Below are 16,682 nucleotides of genomic sequence, written 5' to 3'. Positions count from 1 at the left end.
TCTGAAAATTAAACCCGCTTTAGAGGTGACAACCTGACCTGTAATTTTACTTTCTTTGCAAATTAATTTCATAATGTTTTCTTCTTATTTCTGTAACTCTTCATTTGAATGGGAACATCCCAGTCTCCCCTCCATGCCACGCAGTAGTTGGGAGGGTCACCTTAGCCTGAGCACCAACTAATCTACTTAAATGACTTTCATTAGTCTGGGTTTCAGCGCTGTCTCCCAGTGGCCATGTTGGACTGTTTCTAGACTATCATTTTTTATCTTGAGCTGATGGAAATTGTTATATTTATACACACTCACAGAAAATTAAGCACCTTATTACACCTTTAGGTTTAGACCTTTAGCTTGTCATTGGTGTAGCACCTGCTGAGTTACTGGCACTGTCATTAGTGTCCAGTGACAATTTTTTACCTTAATCATTGTCATATTTAGAAGTTAGAGTGTCCCTTTGAACTGTGGGAGCACCTGAAGAAAACCCAAACACACAAGGAGGACAAGCGCCCTGGGCAGGTTTAAACCTAGCACCTTTGTGAGGTGAGGCGACCACTGTTCCACCTGTACAAGACAGATACAAAGTAAACTTGTCAGCGGGTATTAAATGCCTTTTAATTTAACTTAAATATATGAGGAAACCCTTAAAGTCTTATTTCTTTTTGTATAACAGACTGTCTCCTCACGCTCAACCACAGAATCTATAATAAATGGTCCTAATATCTACCTTTTACTGCTCGGGACAGTAATCACCTTTAAATCCAATAATTAGCCCTTGGGGGTACATTTGTGGAGACTGTATCTGTAGGGACAGAAACTGACTGTAGTCCAATTTCAGTGTAAAGGGTGTGCAGTTATGCCACTTTATAACTTCTATTAGTGGGGTGTCAAACATAAGGCTCGGGGGCCAGAATTAGCCTGGCACAGGCTCCAAATAAAGTTTGGTCTTTAAACTGTATTTTCACAAGTCTTCCCCCATGGCTATTCATATGGGCTTCAAACAAGAATTTCAAAGTGTTCATGTGGTCGTGGGGACGAGTTAGCTTGCTTTGCTAGTGTAAGCTCAGGGACAGCTTGTTAACTTCAGATAGATGCTAACTCTACAGAATTACTTATACGAGAATCTTCCTGTGTATCGCTGCCTTTGTGCAACTCTGAACTTTAACACAGTCCAGGTTCAGTCCAGTCCATCAAAAAGAACAATACGATTTCACAGCACTTTAATTTAAAGCCGTGCACCGGTAACGATGGAAACATGGACTGGAAGAAAGAGCAGATTCATGAGTTTCATGTCGTTGAAGGTAGTCAGCATAACAACAGCAGTGACTCCAGACATGCTCACAAAAGCATGGGACGAGTTTTATATGTACAACCTTATATTAGCCATTTATTTTCAAATTTACTCAAATCTCTGTGTTCATTATTTTAAAAATGATTTTTGAAATATTTTTAAGACAGCCTTGTGGCGGAGGTTTGGTCCCTGGCTCAGTTGCAGGGGAGGGGTGAGCTCAAGGGGCGGTGCCAAGGAGGTTGGAGGCACAGGTGGAGGTCAGAGACCAGAAGAGAAGGTGTGTGTGTGAGGCCACCTGGAAAGCTGACTACGCTGGAATATTCGTGCTGATCTGAAGTGCATTGTGTGTTTCACAAATAAACTGTAAACAGCTATCAGAATGCTGTGTGGGGTCCAAATTATTAACACTACAGAAGTGACATTGTTTTGTGGCACAAACAGCATAAAACTGACTGAGTATTACAAACTGGACAGTTTCCTTAAAGATGGAAATTAGTGAAATGTGCATGATTTCATCCAAATCCCAATGCTAGTTATTCTTCTTCTTATTATTATTCAGTTTAACTTTGCAGGTCAACTATTTTACAGAGTTGAATTCTCGAGGAGACAGAAAACTAAATTAGGAAATAAAAATAGAATATATATATTTTTTAGCTCCAAAAAGCCAAAGTTTGATGCATACCATCAATTGCAAAGAGCTGATATATTTGTCCAATCGCCTGACCTGTAATTTTATTTAAAATAATTACAGGTCAGTTCTTTAGAATATGAACAGGTTATGTTTTTTCCTCCAATTTACTTGCTTAATCCCATGGGTTAAGGTTAAAGACGTATCTTGTTGGTCCAAACCTCCAGGTTGGCACCAGCTGCTCTATTCAGCACACAAATGTGTGGGCTTGAATTACCTCAGACTGGAGAAAGAGTGGGAAAAAGGCAGGCGGTAGGGTAGGGTGAAAATAACAGAGGCAAAGCCCTGCAGTCCAGCAGAATGAAAGTATGCTTTATTAAAAGGGGAAAAAGAGACAGGTGTGGGATGTATCGCAGAGCTTCACCCAGAGCCCTTCCACCCGAGGCAGGGTTCTTACAGTGACCCACACGAATTTCTCCCCCCCATCATTCCCCTTCCCCTCTACTTTCCTTTTGACCCCTGGGGTTCCACTCAACTGCTGACCCACATTAACTACACTTTACTGCAATTACTGCTCACACAGGCCTCTGGGTGGCATGGAATACATACTCCACCTCGCTCCGTTTCTTCCTCTCCCGCCCCCCTCCTCACCGTTTCCTCGTTGCTCTCTCTGTGCAGCTGTAAAAATGCCCCTTAATGTGTATAATTTATGTGTGTCAAAGAGCCGCTGAGTGACAGCAGGGATGGGGGAAATATGACAGAGAACACATTCTGAATTTGACAGCGCAATAAGAACAGATTGTCAGATGGAAAAACAGGGAGAGGATGAGTGGATGGCTTCAAACAATGCCGCATCTCTGACGGGCATTTGGCTGATGTTCTAATCCTGTTAACGTAGGAATCGGTCCAGCTCGCAGCACTTCACAAATCTATACAATCCACTAGTTACTTTGGTGGAAAAGCACCAATGTCAATCCTCCCCCTCGCTGGCTCCCTCCCTTACTGGCTGCAAAAACAACAAGAGCACTTTCAGGAAATCAAAGCCACTTTCTGGCCGACCTCGAAGTGCTCGGAGAGGGAGGGAAAAAAAATCCAGCTCTGCAAGTTTGCTTATAACCAAGTAACTCTCTCTGTCGCTGAGGCATGCAAAAGTATAAACACAGAGATGAGCTGAGAATCCACACACACACACACACACACACACACACACACACACACACACACACACACACATAAAATCTCCCATTAAAATCCACCTGCAGCTGCTCCCTAATTGGGCCCGGGTAGCTGGCTAAAAAAGCTAACGTCTAGTTAAGGCGATTTAATTGGCCGCTCTGCTTTAGGAAAGAATGAAATAAATCAGTCCTCCGTCTCAGGTCGGCCCTGTCTCAACTGAATCCATTAGAGCAGATAATTGTCTTGGACGGCGGAGCGTTCAGCTCTGCACGTTGCCATAGCCGAGCGAGAGGATACAGTCGGCTTGCAAAGCGGATGTCTGCCATTGGACGGGTGTGCGGGTCCCTGGACACGGCATCAGAGCAGCCCAGGCAATGAGGAAGTTGATCTGAGCAGTGATCGAAAATTAAATGCTGTAATCTGCTACATGTGTTTATCTCTGGGCTGGAAATGATTTCCAGAGGCGTTTCTGTTTTCCTTCTTCATTTTTCAATATGACACGCGGGTTCATAACAAATGACGTTTAAGCGGTTTCAGACGTCCAGATCAAGCATTTATCACGGCTCGGTATCGATTTTCACGTTTCGGCACCTTTTTAGTGTCAGCCTCGTCATCCCTCGCTCATGTTTTCGGGGATTGATGTTGACACTCCCCCCGCCCCCATTTTTTAAATTTGTCTTTTCAGCTACAGGTGGAATCACTTGCTCGCAGCAACTATCAGCAACACAGATTAGAAAACAGACACCGATTAAAATGAACATGTCACTGGTTATTGGTTTTGGCGAAGGCTGAGTGATTATAGTCTTTTTAATAATCCACTAGTCATATAATAAAGCTGTGGCTCTTGCTTTTTGAGAGCTGAATCAGAATTTTAAGAGAGAAATAATCACTCATGCTTCATTTTTTCCCCTTCCCTGGCATTCACAGGTTTGACAGACAACATCGCTTTATCCAATAATAATTTCAGGCCTGTTAAAATTTAGACTCGTCTGCATTCAGTTCGACACGACTCAAATCCCTTGTGCCTTATACCTTATTTTGATCATTCCAAAGTATTTCCAGGCCGTGTTGTGCACAGAGACTTTTGCGCAGATCAGCCACTTAATGAAGACATTAAACTTATTCTGTGCATGCATGATGTTCATGTGTGCGCGTGTGCTTGTGTCTCACTTGTATCATTAAGATAAATGACAAAGCGCATCCCCAGCCAAAACACAGACACACACACACACACACACTGCAACAAGCCCGTCATGGCGCTTAAGGTTGTGTTTTAGCAAAAGGACCATTTTCTGTTTACCCCTCTGGCTCTCTTTGTCTCATTCTCTCTTTATCTCTGCCTCCATCTCTCTCTCTCTTTCAGCACAAAATGCCAAATTGCTCCATTTCTCACTCTCTCCCTTCCTCCCCGGCTCATCCACTCATCTGGTTATTAACTCCAAACACATTAAACCAACAGTAGCGCCACGATATTCCCCAGACCGTCCTAGTCAGCATAAGCACACACACACACACACACTCACACACACAGCCTAAATGCAAGCACCTGGGTCAAACGGCAAAATGGATTCTGCATGACGCACAAAAGTGACACAATTGAATGCTCTGGGACCAAACCAAGCTGCCTCTCAAATCATTTTTCTGTGATTGATTACATTTTGGCTTCTGAATAACCTAAACGGGATTAAAGAGATCGTTTAAATTATTACCAATATGTGTTTTTGGAAGCTGAAATGATATCTTTTACTTTAATGCCAAAAAGTGCTCCGAAAACGACTGAATGGTGTTTGCTCAAGGAATTTTATTTTCGTCGGGCTGAAGCAGCCTCTCATACAGCACTTAGGACCGTCATGTGATGCCAGATGATGACAATAATAAGACGGGGGGGAGGGGGATTACACTGATCCACAGATATCCACTCGCTGGTTTGATGTGGAAAACTGCATTTTAGCCAGAGCTCCAAGCGCGCATTAAGTCTTGGGTTTTATCTTCAACATCCTGTAATTAATCATTAATTTATTCATAGCTGTCCCGATCCAATGTTTGCCCAAGTCTGACTGCCATCTTGGAGTAATTTCTTATAATAAACCAGCTGGTAAAATGAGAAGAAAGAAATATTTCTGTGACTTCGGATTTAAGTTGTCATGCTCATTTAAACAGTCATAATTCGATCTTGGAGGTAAACTAGAAATCACCTTTTTTCCCTCTATGTCAGCTGGTATGACATATATCAGGTGACGCTGGTTATGGCTTATGTATGTAGTTGGTGCGTTGGAAAAATGAAGCCGATATTGAAGTGCCTTAAACCTACATTTTATCTGAAGGCCACCAGATGGCGATGGCTGTGATTACAAAGAGACTTCCTGTAGAAGTCTATGGAGAATGCAACTTCCTGTCTTGAGTTTATGGGCTCAGTCACTCATTTTGGGTCTATTTTGTAAATCTGTGATATGAAACTGCACTCACTGACTAACAACTTGTGATTGACTGGTCATTAGTCAGTTTCACAGCCAGACCCGCCCCTCGTCTTCACACCAGTTTCCTTTGCAATCATGCGGTGGAAACGCTCATCTCGAGGCTTCAAAAACCGGACTTCAGAAACCAGTGGATGTCTGAGTTGCTGTGTCCATCTTTTATACTGTCTAACCAACAATCCTATATTTAAAAACCAACATCCCTGATTGGTGGAGATGGGCGTTACCATGGTAACATTTAAATCCGAGCATGTCAGATCACTTAATGAGCGCGAACCCTCAGATAACCCGAAACAGTGCTTGAGATCAGGAATGAAGCACTGTATCATAATTGATAACCAAGCTACACTTTAAATTATAATAATTTATTATTTTTCAAAACTATGCTAATGAAGATAATTCAATTTGATAAGGTTGGAAATCATTTGTTGTGGAATCTGGGAATTACAAAGCACTCAAAGGGGGGATGAGTATTTCATTAAAAGTAATTATGTAGTACATACTCTGGTACCTGTATCCTTTTATTTTCCCTTTATTTTCTGATGCCAAAAGACAAGTGTGGGATATTAGCAAGGAAAATCAGGCAGTTAAGCAGCAGTATTTCTTGTGGGACAGCACAACTTTGCAAACCTTTTATATGCAAAACAGACTAAAGTGAAAAAAAAACCCCAGTGAAATCAATGGGTACTTGAATTTGACTCCTCTAAAGCTTTAATGAAGGCACATAGACGGTTAAAGAAGATAAAGCAGGAACTAATAAATCATTTTACTGCATCCCTGTGATGATGGTCACTTTTTGACCACCTAAAGACTAAAGACGTTTTAACTTAAACATCTAACCAGAGAACCTGTTGAAGGTACACAATAAAGCCTACAGTGCTTAATAACTTTATCAGACCAAGAGAACATATTTTAGAAACCTGCTCAAAACTTGTTTAAAACCAAAAAATTATATTGTTATTTGTTAAGGAAACAGAAAAACGAACTCATGTTTTTATAACCAAATTGGAGTCGGCACACTGGACTTTAAACGAGCACAACATTCAACCACTGAAAGTAATTTTCTGTTTAGGAACACAAATAAATCATTTTAATTTGGCATCTTAATCAAAAATAATAATATCCTTTACTATTTTTTTCAGCTTTTTGTAAAAAAGTCAGTTTGAGAATTTACGGATAGCAGAAAAAAGATATTTTAGCATTAATAATATCATGAAGCATTACAGAAACATAAAAAACACAATAAATATGTGTCATAAACCTTAAATGGTTGTGGTCTAATTAACTTGCTAAGCACTGTTTCTTTCTTTCTTATTCATATCTGAACAAACTAATCTTAATTTGACGAGGCACACTCTTGTTTTTATTCACTTTCAGACCCATGCATCCTCCATAAATTTATGAGTTGAGCATTTAATTAACAAGTTATCATGCGCTTTTCCAAATTTTTGCTGTCAATTATGTCGTCCTGTTTTCCCCTTTTTGCTGTTGATGTTCTTTTTCAAACTAGCAGTTGCGGAGATGTCATCTAATGAGGGTGCAAAGAAAATCGAAAAAAGAAGGAAGCAGAAAAGTTGGGAGTTAAAGTGGTGAGCAGTGAAACTTCTCCTACGTCTCGGTGGGTCTAACAAACTCATTTAAATCCAAACTGGTATTTTACAAAGAATTGAAAAAGTGCCTCTGGGTCACCGCTGGGGCACCGGAGTGGGCTCATTTGCCCCAAATGGCGAAGATCCTTTACAAACAACACCATTGCTAATTTAAAATAAACACATTGAGGGAAGCGAGGGGCCACAGTTTCCCTGACACTGGCGAAATTTCAACAGGGAAACTGGCGAGGGTGCAATCGCAGCTCCCTCTGACTGAGCGGGTGCAGATGAGGCCAGGCGGCTTACTTAACTATGAGAAAACAACAACAGCGCTCAGCGCCTGCGAATAACAAGGCCAGTAAGAGCCCAATCAAACGCTACATTTCCTCTTAATGCACTCCACCTCGCAGCACACAAAAAAGGAGACTGTTAAAAAATAAATAAATAAAAATGAGGCATATGGACAGAGACTGTCATGTTGAGTAGAAAAAAATGAAAGGCACGCTAGGTGGCTTTGCTTTCTCCCGTTGAGCGATACTTTTGACTCATCAGCCGCAAAAACAACTCATTTCAAGGGTAGTGAAGATGGAGAAGGAGATGTGAAAGAGCTGAAGGACATGAGGGGGAACTGTGGCCCCCATCCACCCCTCAGAGATATCAGAGGGAACAAGGAGAGCGAGGAGAGGCTAGTGGGGAGAAAAGGAGTCATTTCAAGGCTAAGGACACACAAATGCAAAGCACATGACAAGTGTGTTGGTGTGCAGAAATGCGTTGATTTGGCAGAACGCTGTCTCCAGGCTTTCATAAGCTCGTATGACTCAGTCAGAATGAGAGGAAGCCAAAAATGAGGAAAATCAGAGAGAGAAGAACTAAAAACAGAGGTGAGGTGGAGGGTGTAGCTGCAGAAAGGTGGATGACATCACATCTTTTAAAAGTATACACTCAACAGGAGGTCAGCTTTTAATCGCCCCGCATTTTTTACACTCATCGGAGGAACAAATGTTTCAATACAATTATATGAATAATGTGAGTTAATGAGAATACATTTTGAAATCAGCCTCAAGGTCATTAAAACACAAGAAAGAGGAAATTGAATATTTATATTATATATACATATATATATAAATATATGTCATAAAGTTTAAAATTTCTGATTAAAATTTACAGAATACTACAGGTTGGACAGCCACTTACCGTAATTTCCTATGATAAATTTAGAATAGACTGGATTTTCAATAATAATTAACCAGGCGATCATTACCCAGCAAAACACTACAAAGTTTTCAGTATGCAGAAAATTTGTAGTGCACAATTACCACATTTACCTGGTAGTTAATAGCCTTCGGAGCTTAAATCACTAATTCCTACTTAACTATTATTCAAAAAAAAAATCTGTTTTAAAAATTGCAATATGAAAATCACCCATATAAAAACAGGAGTGAGCACGAGGTGAGCATCTCTACTCAACACTGACTTGCACTCTAAATTTCCATTGCAGCGTATAAGCAGGAACTCTCAGGACTATTTGGGGACATGGGTCTCATGCGAGTCTACCCAGGTGCATTTGCATAAAGTGCAACGTTTTGTGTCATTTCGATTGATGGAATATGTTTACAAAATGCACACGTTCATGCACTGATCTGCATTTCTTTCTAACAAAAACATGTAGTTCCACAAAGGGGCACTTGCAGCTGCCTGTAAAAATGAGTCAATCCTCATCATCTTCAATAATAAAATGTGACTTTAAAGAAAAAAATAAACATTTTTAGAGCCAGACAGTAAAAAAAAGTATTAAATATTTATATAAGTTGACAGTTTAAATTACGTCAAGGCTTAACATCTTCATTATTTTGCGCATGGACGAGTTGACTATGGCTGCTAGCTGTTTGCTCGGCATCAAATCAGCTATTTCATAGTCAGTGAACTGGATCTCTTGTATGTGTTCATGTTTGCAACACTTTTGAAAGCCTTATTAAACTAACAATATTGCTCGCTGTGCATTAATCGCTCCAAAAATGCAAAAATAATTTTGGTGAGTAAAGACTTAAACGGGTGACGTCACTGTGGCAACATGAAGCACGGGAAGTATTGAAAATAATAAGCTCCATACACCAAAACCAAGAGGTCAGATCTTATTCTTATGATTTCTGTATAAATAACACTGTTACTTTCCCTGGTATTAGAAAAACCCCAAATATGTCAAATATGTTTCCTTCTCAAAGCATCCGACAAGCCAAATGAGAAGTTTTTAAATGTAATACAGAGCTTTACTTGGTAATATATCACCGCATTTCAAGACATCCATAGCAAGCATCAGCTGGCCCAGAAATGAAAACTTCTTGACTTCATTTTTCTTGCAGGAAAGTGTTTACTGGCTTTATTCGCACTTCATCCCTCTTGATTCCGATCTTGTTTCAAGTGACACTTTGAAACTTCTCTTCAAAATTTGCTTTACAGTTGGATGGAAGCGCCACCTCTCCCTTCCTGCCGTCCTCACTGCCTCTCTCTTTACTTTCCTCCCACTCTCCATGTCTCATCAGGAGTGTCATCAACCCCCACTCTGGTTGATGGCTGTTAATATGGCAACGCTATTGTCTGCCCGTTTGTGGCTGCTGTCTCTATTGTTTGCTCTCACACTTGATGAATTCATCAAAGGAAAAAGAAAAGGGAATGGGAGAAAATAGCTGCAAATCATGCAGTTTCGAACAATTGACTGTGTAAGTCTGGCAAGGCGAGTCTTTGTCTTCAAATGATGCACGAAATACGTGTTTGCTTGTGTAATGTTGCACATGCATCACTTGTTCTGCCGTTAAATAGGTGGGACGGTCCTCAACCACTGATAGACTATGTGCCTCTGTGTGGGTAGAAGTGTACATACAGTTAAGTATTTGTGTTTTCTGTATGGGTATCCTACGCATTCTCATAGCAGAGCGTTAAAAAGTGCTGTTTTTGTCAGAAGCTGTTGGCTTCAGATACAGACAAACTGTCCTTTGGCGTTGGAGCAGTACTTGATGCAAAGCATAGATGGCATATAAAAGATCTATAAAAGATGGATGTGACCATCTGATGTGAAGTCCTGAAGTAAAGCTCTGAGCTGAGCATTGCCGTAGTGTCCACTCTTGGTGTTTTAACACCAGATGTGCCCAGCAAAGGGTCACATCTGGCTAAAATGCAATCTCATTGGCTATCAATTTGTGATCGGCAAGGCATCAGTCCATGAGAATAGCCTGGTTTATCCTTTTTAAATTAGTCATGACTTGAAAATAGCAACTCAAGCCATAACATCATCAGGGAAGTGTTTTGAGAGGTCATAGAAAAAATGAGCAGATAGTTGACTGCCCACAGATTTCTACTGACTAACCCAGTTTGTGAAATCCTGCTTTAAAGGTGCACTCAGTATTTTTTTTTTGTATTATTTACTTAGAAAAAAAGGGTATTATACTCATAAATATACATAGATTAGTAATTGTATTGTGTAATTATATCTTCCAAGAAACTGATATGTTCTCATAAATTCATAATTAATTTTTAATTAATCCATTAAAAATACAAAGGAGCAGGTTTGTGGTTTGTGTTCCATGTTCTCCACCGCATTTGAATACAGTGGCCTGAAACGACATCTCCCATATGATTGGCTGGAGATCTGCCACATAAATAAAACACTTAAGGTGGAGGAGAAGACACATTTGCTTATTTATCCCTGATGTTGTTTTAATTACTTATTATCAGCAGACTAGATTTGCGACCCTCCCATCTCCGGACAGCTAACAAGAGCTAATATTTTGCCAGCTAATATTAAGCTTGCGTATCCTTAAAATCACGCTTTGCCTCTGATAAACAGTTTGATTTAATGCTCATATTTTGCAAGAATCTAACAAAAATGTTAGATCCACTTCAAAAAAAGTTGATCTAACGCTGGCTAAAGCGGCTAACAGAGGCTAATAGAGGCTAAAACAAGTCTTACTGACAGAAAGGTTCAGTCCTCAGCCTTTCACATATGTTATAAATTTAATGTTTCTGACCTTCTTAGGCTGACTACAGCCTGACTACAATTTACACAATGTAATGTTCAATTCTCAAGTTAAGCATGAGGGCTGTTCCCATCTTGTTTGAGCCACAAATGACCTTAACTGGATATAGAAGGATGCTAATTTATAAGTTAATGCTAGTTAGCTTGATTAGCAAGTCTGGCTATTAAAAAAAATGCAGATTTATGGCACTTCAGCAGCAGCTTCAATTTTCAGACATAGAAGGTCTTCCCATCTTTCATATAGTCTGTGATGCAGTGCTGCTTTAACCCTCTGAGGCCTAAGTCATCATTAATGATGACCCTAACCCTAAGCAGGTCACTTGTGATCTGGTGTGTATTAAGAGGTTAACCCTCTGATAATCACTGATGATTGTAATTCTAACCCTATCATAATCCTAACACTATTATAACATCTTTTTGTTAATTTGTCTCTACTGAAAACATTGAAAATGATGCTTAATTGTACTCTGGTGGGTTTTAATGTGATGCCAAGGGCTCCTGAGTCATGGCACCAAGGCCAAAGGACACCTTGGGCTTATCTCTGAGACACCAGTAGCTTTGACAAAACAGGAGCACTTGACTCCCCAAGAAGAGGGACCAAAGTACCTCGATTCATTATCATATCTTAGGCTACTGTATCATTGTATTTGCATAAATGCTTGTTGATATTTTTATAATATTTTTTCTTCATCATGAGAAAGAAAGGAGAGAAACATAGGCAAGAAGGAAGAGAAACTATAGCAGACAACCATACATGAATGAATGAACACATCACCTCTAAGTGCTGTGTAACCGTGTTGGTTAGTACCTTTGCTCTGTGGAGGGTTCTGGCTGCGATCTCGGAGGATGTTGATCTGGTAGACGGCTCCATACGGTTCAAATAGCTCCTTCAGCTCCTTCTCTGACCAGGAGCGTGGGATCTGGCCCACAAACATCTTGATGGCGTCCGGGTCTGGCTGGTCCGAATGCTCCAGCGCCCCGTTCATTTTTCCGGCCGTGCCGTTACTGTTGAAGAGACAGAAGGCGGGACATTAGAACATCACATTAAGACAAACCGATATCACTGACAGCTTAAGAATCAGGGTCTCTGTGTTCATGTTATGTGATTTAAACTGGATCTACAATGCTTTTAAGCATTTTGATAATCTTTTTGATTATCGTAGGAATCTCGGACTAAAACTACACACCCGTAAACACACTTAGACACAAACAAACTTGACCTGAAGCTGAATTTGAAAACTTAAAAGCGGTTTTCACTGGCAGAACAGCGTTACCCCGCAGTTTCAATTTCAAAAGACCAAATATCCAAACCGTGCTCTGGCTTGCTCATGGAAATTTTCCTTGTGTTAAAATAAATAACCTAAAGGTTGAGTGTATCGTTTCTGCACACAGCACAATTACACGTTTCAAATTTGCTCCCCCAAATTCAGCAGAAACTAAAATTTACGCAGCAGTATAAAAAGCAGTCTTTGTTGCCTTGATTTTCAGCTTCACAACTGATTTTCTCAGTCAGCCCAGTGTATTGTAACCTTGTGGGGGTTTTTTAAACTAGTCATCCGCACACATATATATTGGTTTTTGCATACTGCAGTATCTGATAGACATAGAGTAGACATAGAATAAAATGGCCAAGATCCTAGTGGGTTAAAGTGATTTGAAAGCTTAAACATCTGTAAAAGTAGAATATCATGAATTCTGAAGCATTTCAAAGCCACAATAAGAGAAGATACTGAGCTTTCAGCAGACACACACATGAAAAAGGAGGAAATAATAAAATATCTTAAATTAGAACCTTTGAACCAATATTGTGCAAAAAATTAATTTAACTTCAAAAAATGCCCTCCCAGGTTTTCATTCATAACACTATGGAAAAGGCTCTAAAATAGCCTTTAGAAACGTCACAAGGACACTGAAACTCAGTGAGAGCCACACTAATAAAATTCTCTTGGGTGCCTTCGCAGCTCCTTACAGCGGGGCGAGACAGCTTTCAATTCAGGTTTTACAGCCTGATATCCCCGAAGCCGGCAATTTTTATATACACTGACCTGACACATCAGCAAACTGACATTTCACTGTGATGCTAAGTGTGGATTTTTGATAGCGGAGATGTAGCGATGGATCTATACGGGATGTCAGTAAATCCACACTGAAGGACTTAGGTGAACTCAGATTTTATTTTACAGCGCAACAGCAAAAGCGGCATACAAAGTACGTCTTTTTTTTCACCGCACTTGCCGACACAAGACCGAGCTGTAGCCGACAGAGGAGACACTCTGTGCGAATATATGTGCGCCGTGATGCATGTGTGAATGTTTGTCCGTGTTCGCACGCCTCGCTGGATGCGGGGTAAACAGCGTGCGGCGTGGTAATGTGAGGTTTTGTGTGAGGGATTAGGCTGCAGAGCCAGTACAGTAAACCTCCAGGCCGCCTCTAACAGGACACAGATGCTTACAAGCCGATCGGTCTGCTTATATATCTCCACATCTGGAATGCATATGAAAAGGAGTTGAAGTGCTTTCCCGCCCTTTCACTGCAGAGCAGCAACACTTATCATCGCAAAACACACTCGTGGCTCCTCTCTCTGTTATTTATTTATTTAATTATGCACCAATGAAGGTGAATAACTTTCAGCACCTTTCAGCAGTAAGGCCATGACAGAGATGAGAGCGGCACCTGAGTACGCGCGAGCCTAAGTGTGGCTGTGTTTTGACGATAATCACACACACATGGCTGCAAACAACCTCTTATGCAAGCGCCATCAAGGCCTGTGGTCTATTGAAGACGGCTGAAAACCAGTTTAATGAAACCAAAGTCAATGGCTGTGCTGTTTTATTGCTCTTCTCTTCCTTTTGTTGTTCTCGGCAGGAGAGTGAAAAAGCATTATCTTAAGAGGCAAAAACAAAACAAAGCCAAATCCTGAGCTTGGTTAGCTGACAACGCTAATACCACCCTATAAAGCTCAGCAAGAGCGAAAGGAGAAAGAGTTGAAGGAAGGAGGGAGGGGGAAAGAGAGAGATTGAGGGAGAGGAAAGAAAACATCCAGACCTTTGAACGCGGGCCATCCATCTTTTGCAGAAAGAGCCAAGGCGCTCGGCAGAAACGCCCAATTCTTTAAAGGACTTAAAGGACATGTCAAATAAAATGCCAGAAATGGAGAAGGAGTCAACGAGCCAAGCCCGTGCTAACAGTCCTCTGGGCAATAACCGCTCCTCGCTAAGCTGTCCGATAAATCGCTCGGGCCTGGGTACTGCACGAGCCCCAAGGGTGGTAGCTGACGGCAGGGGGGGAGAGAGGAAAGAAGGGAGGTAAGGGAGGGAAGGGCGGCGGTGGTAGCAAGTAGCTGACTGGCCCTATCACCGGCTGATATTTAGCCACATAAACAGCGAAGACGACTGCATCGGACAAGCTGCGGCGGTCGCTGGGTTCAGACTGCAGCACATCATGCCTTCGCCCTCTGACACACACACACAAAGCTGATGTGTGTGTGAAAGCTAAAGAGCAGAAAGAGGGGGAATAGGCTGGAGACAATCCCTCATTGTTGGCTGTTTATGTGAGGCTTGTGGGGACTGAGCAAGGCCAAGGGGGGAGACGATACAATAGCCGGTGTCAGAGGATCGCCTCCCTCGTCCAGGACACTGTCCACCCTGTGCTCCTTCCACCATTCACTCTGCCTGCTAAGACAATGAATAGCTTCACACCAGCAGCCATAAGGTGTACGAATGCTCACAGAGCTGTCTTGTGTAGATTGCACGCTCCGTCTTTCCCTGAGGTGGTTGGAAGTAGGTGCCTCTGCTAACTATAAAGGAATGAGCGGCTCTTCCATTGCCCCTGTGGCCAAGACTGACAAGGTGTTATTGGAGGCAGGCAGAGCTTTATAGTGTGTGTGTGTAGATGTTTGTGAAAGTGTGTGAAGCTTAGCAGGAGAGTGTCCTGGGGCTCGGATTAAGTCGTTGAGTGGATCCACTCCTGCCATAGACTCTCCATCTCCCTCCCTCTTTCCCTCTTCTTGCTCTTCTTTTCTCTCTCCCTCCCTCTCAATTTGAGCCAATTGTTTGCCTTAATGGCTTAACTATTGCTTCCATCACTCCGGTCTCCCTGAAGCACAGGGCTGTGACTGAGGGCTGATCTACACTCACAATGTGTATGTGTGTATTAAGCCCGGCTACAAAAAAAAAGTGTCTGGGTAGGGCTTTGAAGCATCTGCTGAGGGCTGCTATTCCCTCACCTTGCACTCACATTAGACAGCAGGCTTGTTTGACCAAACTACAGCTGCATTATATTGATCATAAAACCTTATGATGGTTATTTATTTATTCATGCATCATCTTCATTATACATTCACAGCTCCTCAAACCTCCTCTCTCAGCATATTTTTGGCAAATTCAATAATTGGCTTCAGTGGTAACAGTGACGTGAGAAGCGAGCTATAAAGACGTGCTTGCCAGGACTGTAGCATATCTGAACCCAGCTTAGCTCAGATACTGAAAGATAACATTTATTTAATGTGTGTTTTTCACTTTACTTGGGCATGAATCAAAACGGAAATGCAACAGAAAAGCTGGAAATGTTTCTCATCAAGCCATTCACCACTCATCCATGTGGTTTCTCTCTTTTCAGTGCCCTCAGGTTCCAGCTGTTAACTCGTAGAACACACAGTCAACAGTCAGGTTGTAGAAAGTGACTTATTTGGACTTAAAACATCTACTTTGTGGGAGGGCTGGTTTAAGCACATTTAAAGAAGCTGTTTAGAAGCAGAATATAGTCCAAAGTATAGCCAAGAAAACAGTTAGAAGGCCTCAAGATTCCTAATAATGTTCAAGAAAGGTCATCCAATAATTTCTGGGGGTGTGGGGAACAAGCTTTTAACATCTTATTGACAACTTAAAATCAAGTTCAGCACTCAGGCTGTCTTTAGTGCTGTTATTGTCTGGAGACAAAATGTTTTTTAGCTGCTAATGTTCCACTACATTTACCAGGTATTTGCTAAGTTAGTCTTTTAGTCATTAAGAGCTGGAAAATTGCAAGAGCTTTTCTTTTGAAAGCAGTGACCCAGATATTAACGTGATGAGAAAGATGAGACAGAACCAAAAGCTGTGGACATGTAGGGCTGCCATCGAGTACTCTAAATTCAACTATATAACTGAATACTAAGAAATTTGGAAATTCAACTGTAAAAATGAATGCATGTGTAGTTGAACGGACTCAGATGTACTGTCCTGCGTGGTGAGGAGAGAGCTGAGCCTAAAAGCGAAGCTGTGAATTTACAGATTGATCTAAGCTATGGCCATGAGCTGTAAATAGTGACCGAAAGAATTAAATTGCTGATGCAAGTAGAGGAACTGAGCTTCTGATGAAGGGTGTCTGGGCTCTCCCAGGTGAGGGTTAGGAGCTTGATCATTCGAGCTGGAACTTCTCTAAATCGACAGGAGGTAGTTGAGGTGGTTAGAGTATCTAACTAGCCTGCCTCCTTGAAGCCTCCAAAGTGAGTCGTTTTGGG

General features: G+C 41.4%; 1 protein-coding gene across 22 annotated transcripts in view; it reads right to left on the bottom strand.

Annotated features, from left to right (window-relative positions):
- Nucleotides 1-16,682, bottom strand: part of celf2 (cugbp, Elav-like family member 2) — a 237,880-nt gene that overhangs the window by 86,901 nt on the left and 134,297 nt on the right. For all 22 annotated transcript variants that reach the window (XM_063460420.1, XM_063460415.1, XM_063460416.1 and 19 more), the window contains one exon: nucleotides 11,994-12,190. In XM_063460420.1, the coding sequence (XP_063316490.1) occupies nucleotides 11,994-12,190 (197 nt within the window). The remainder of the gene's footprint in view (nucleotides 1-11,993; nucleotides 12,191-16,682) is intronic.

This window comes from Pelmatolapia mariae, linkage group LG17, assembly GCF_036321145.2.
Source record: "Pelmatolapia mariae isolate MD_Pm_ZW linkage group LG17, Pm_UMD_F_2, whole genome shotgun sequence".
Taxonomy (NCBI): Eukaryota; Metazoa; Chordata; class Actinopteri; order Cichliformes; family Cichlidae; genus Pelmatolapia; species Pelmatolapia mariae.
This window is presented reverse-complemented; position numbering and strand designations above follow the sequence as displayed.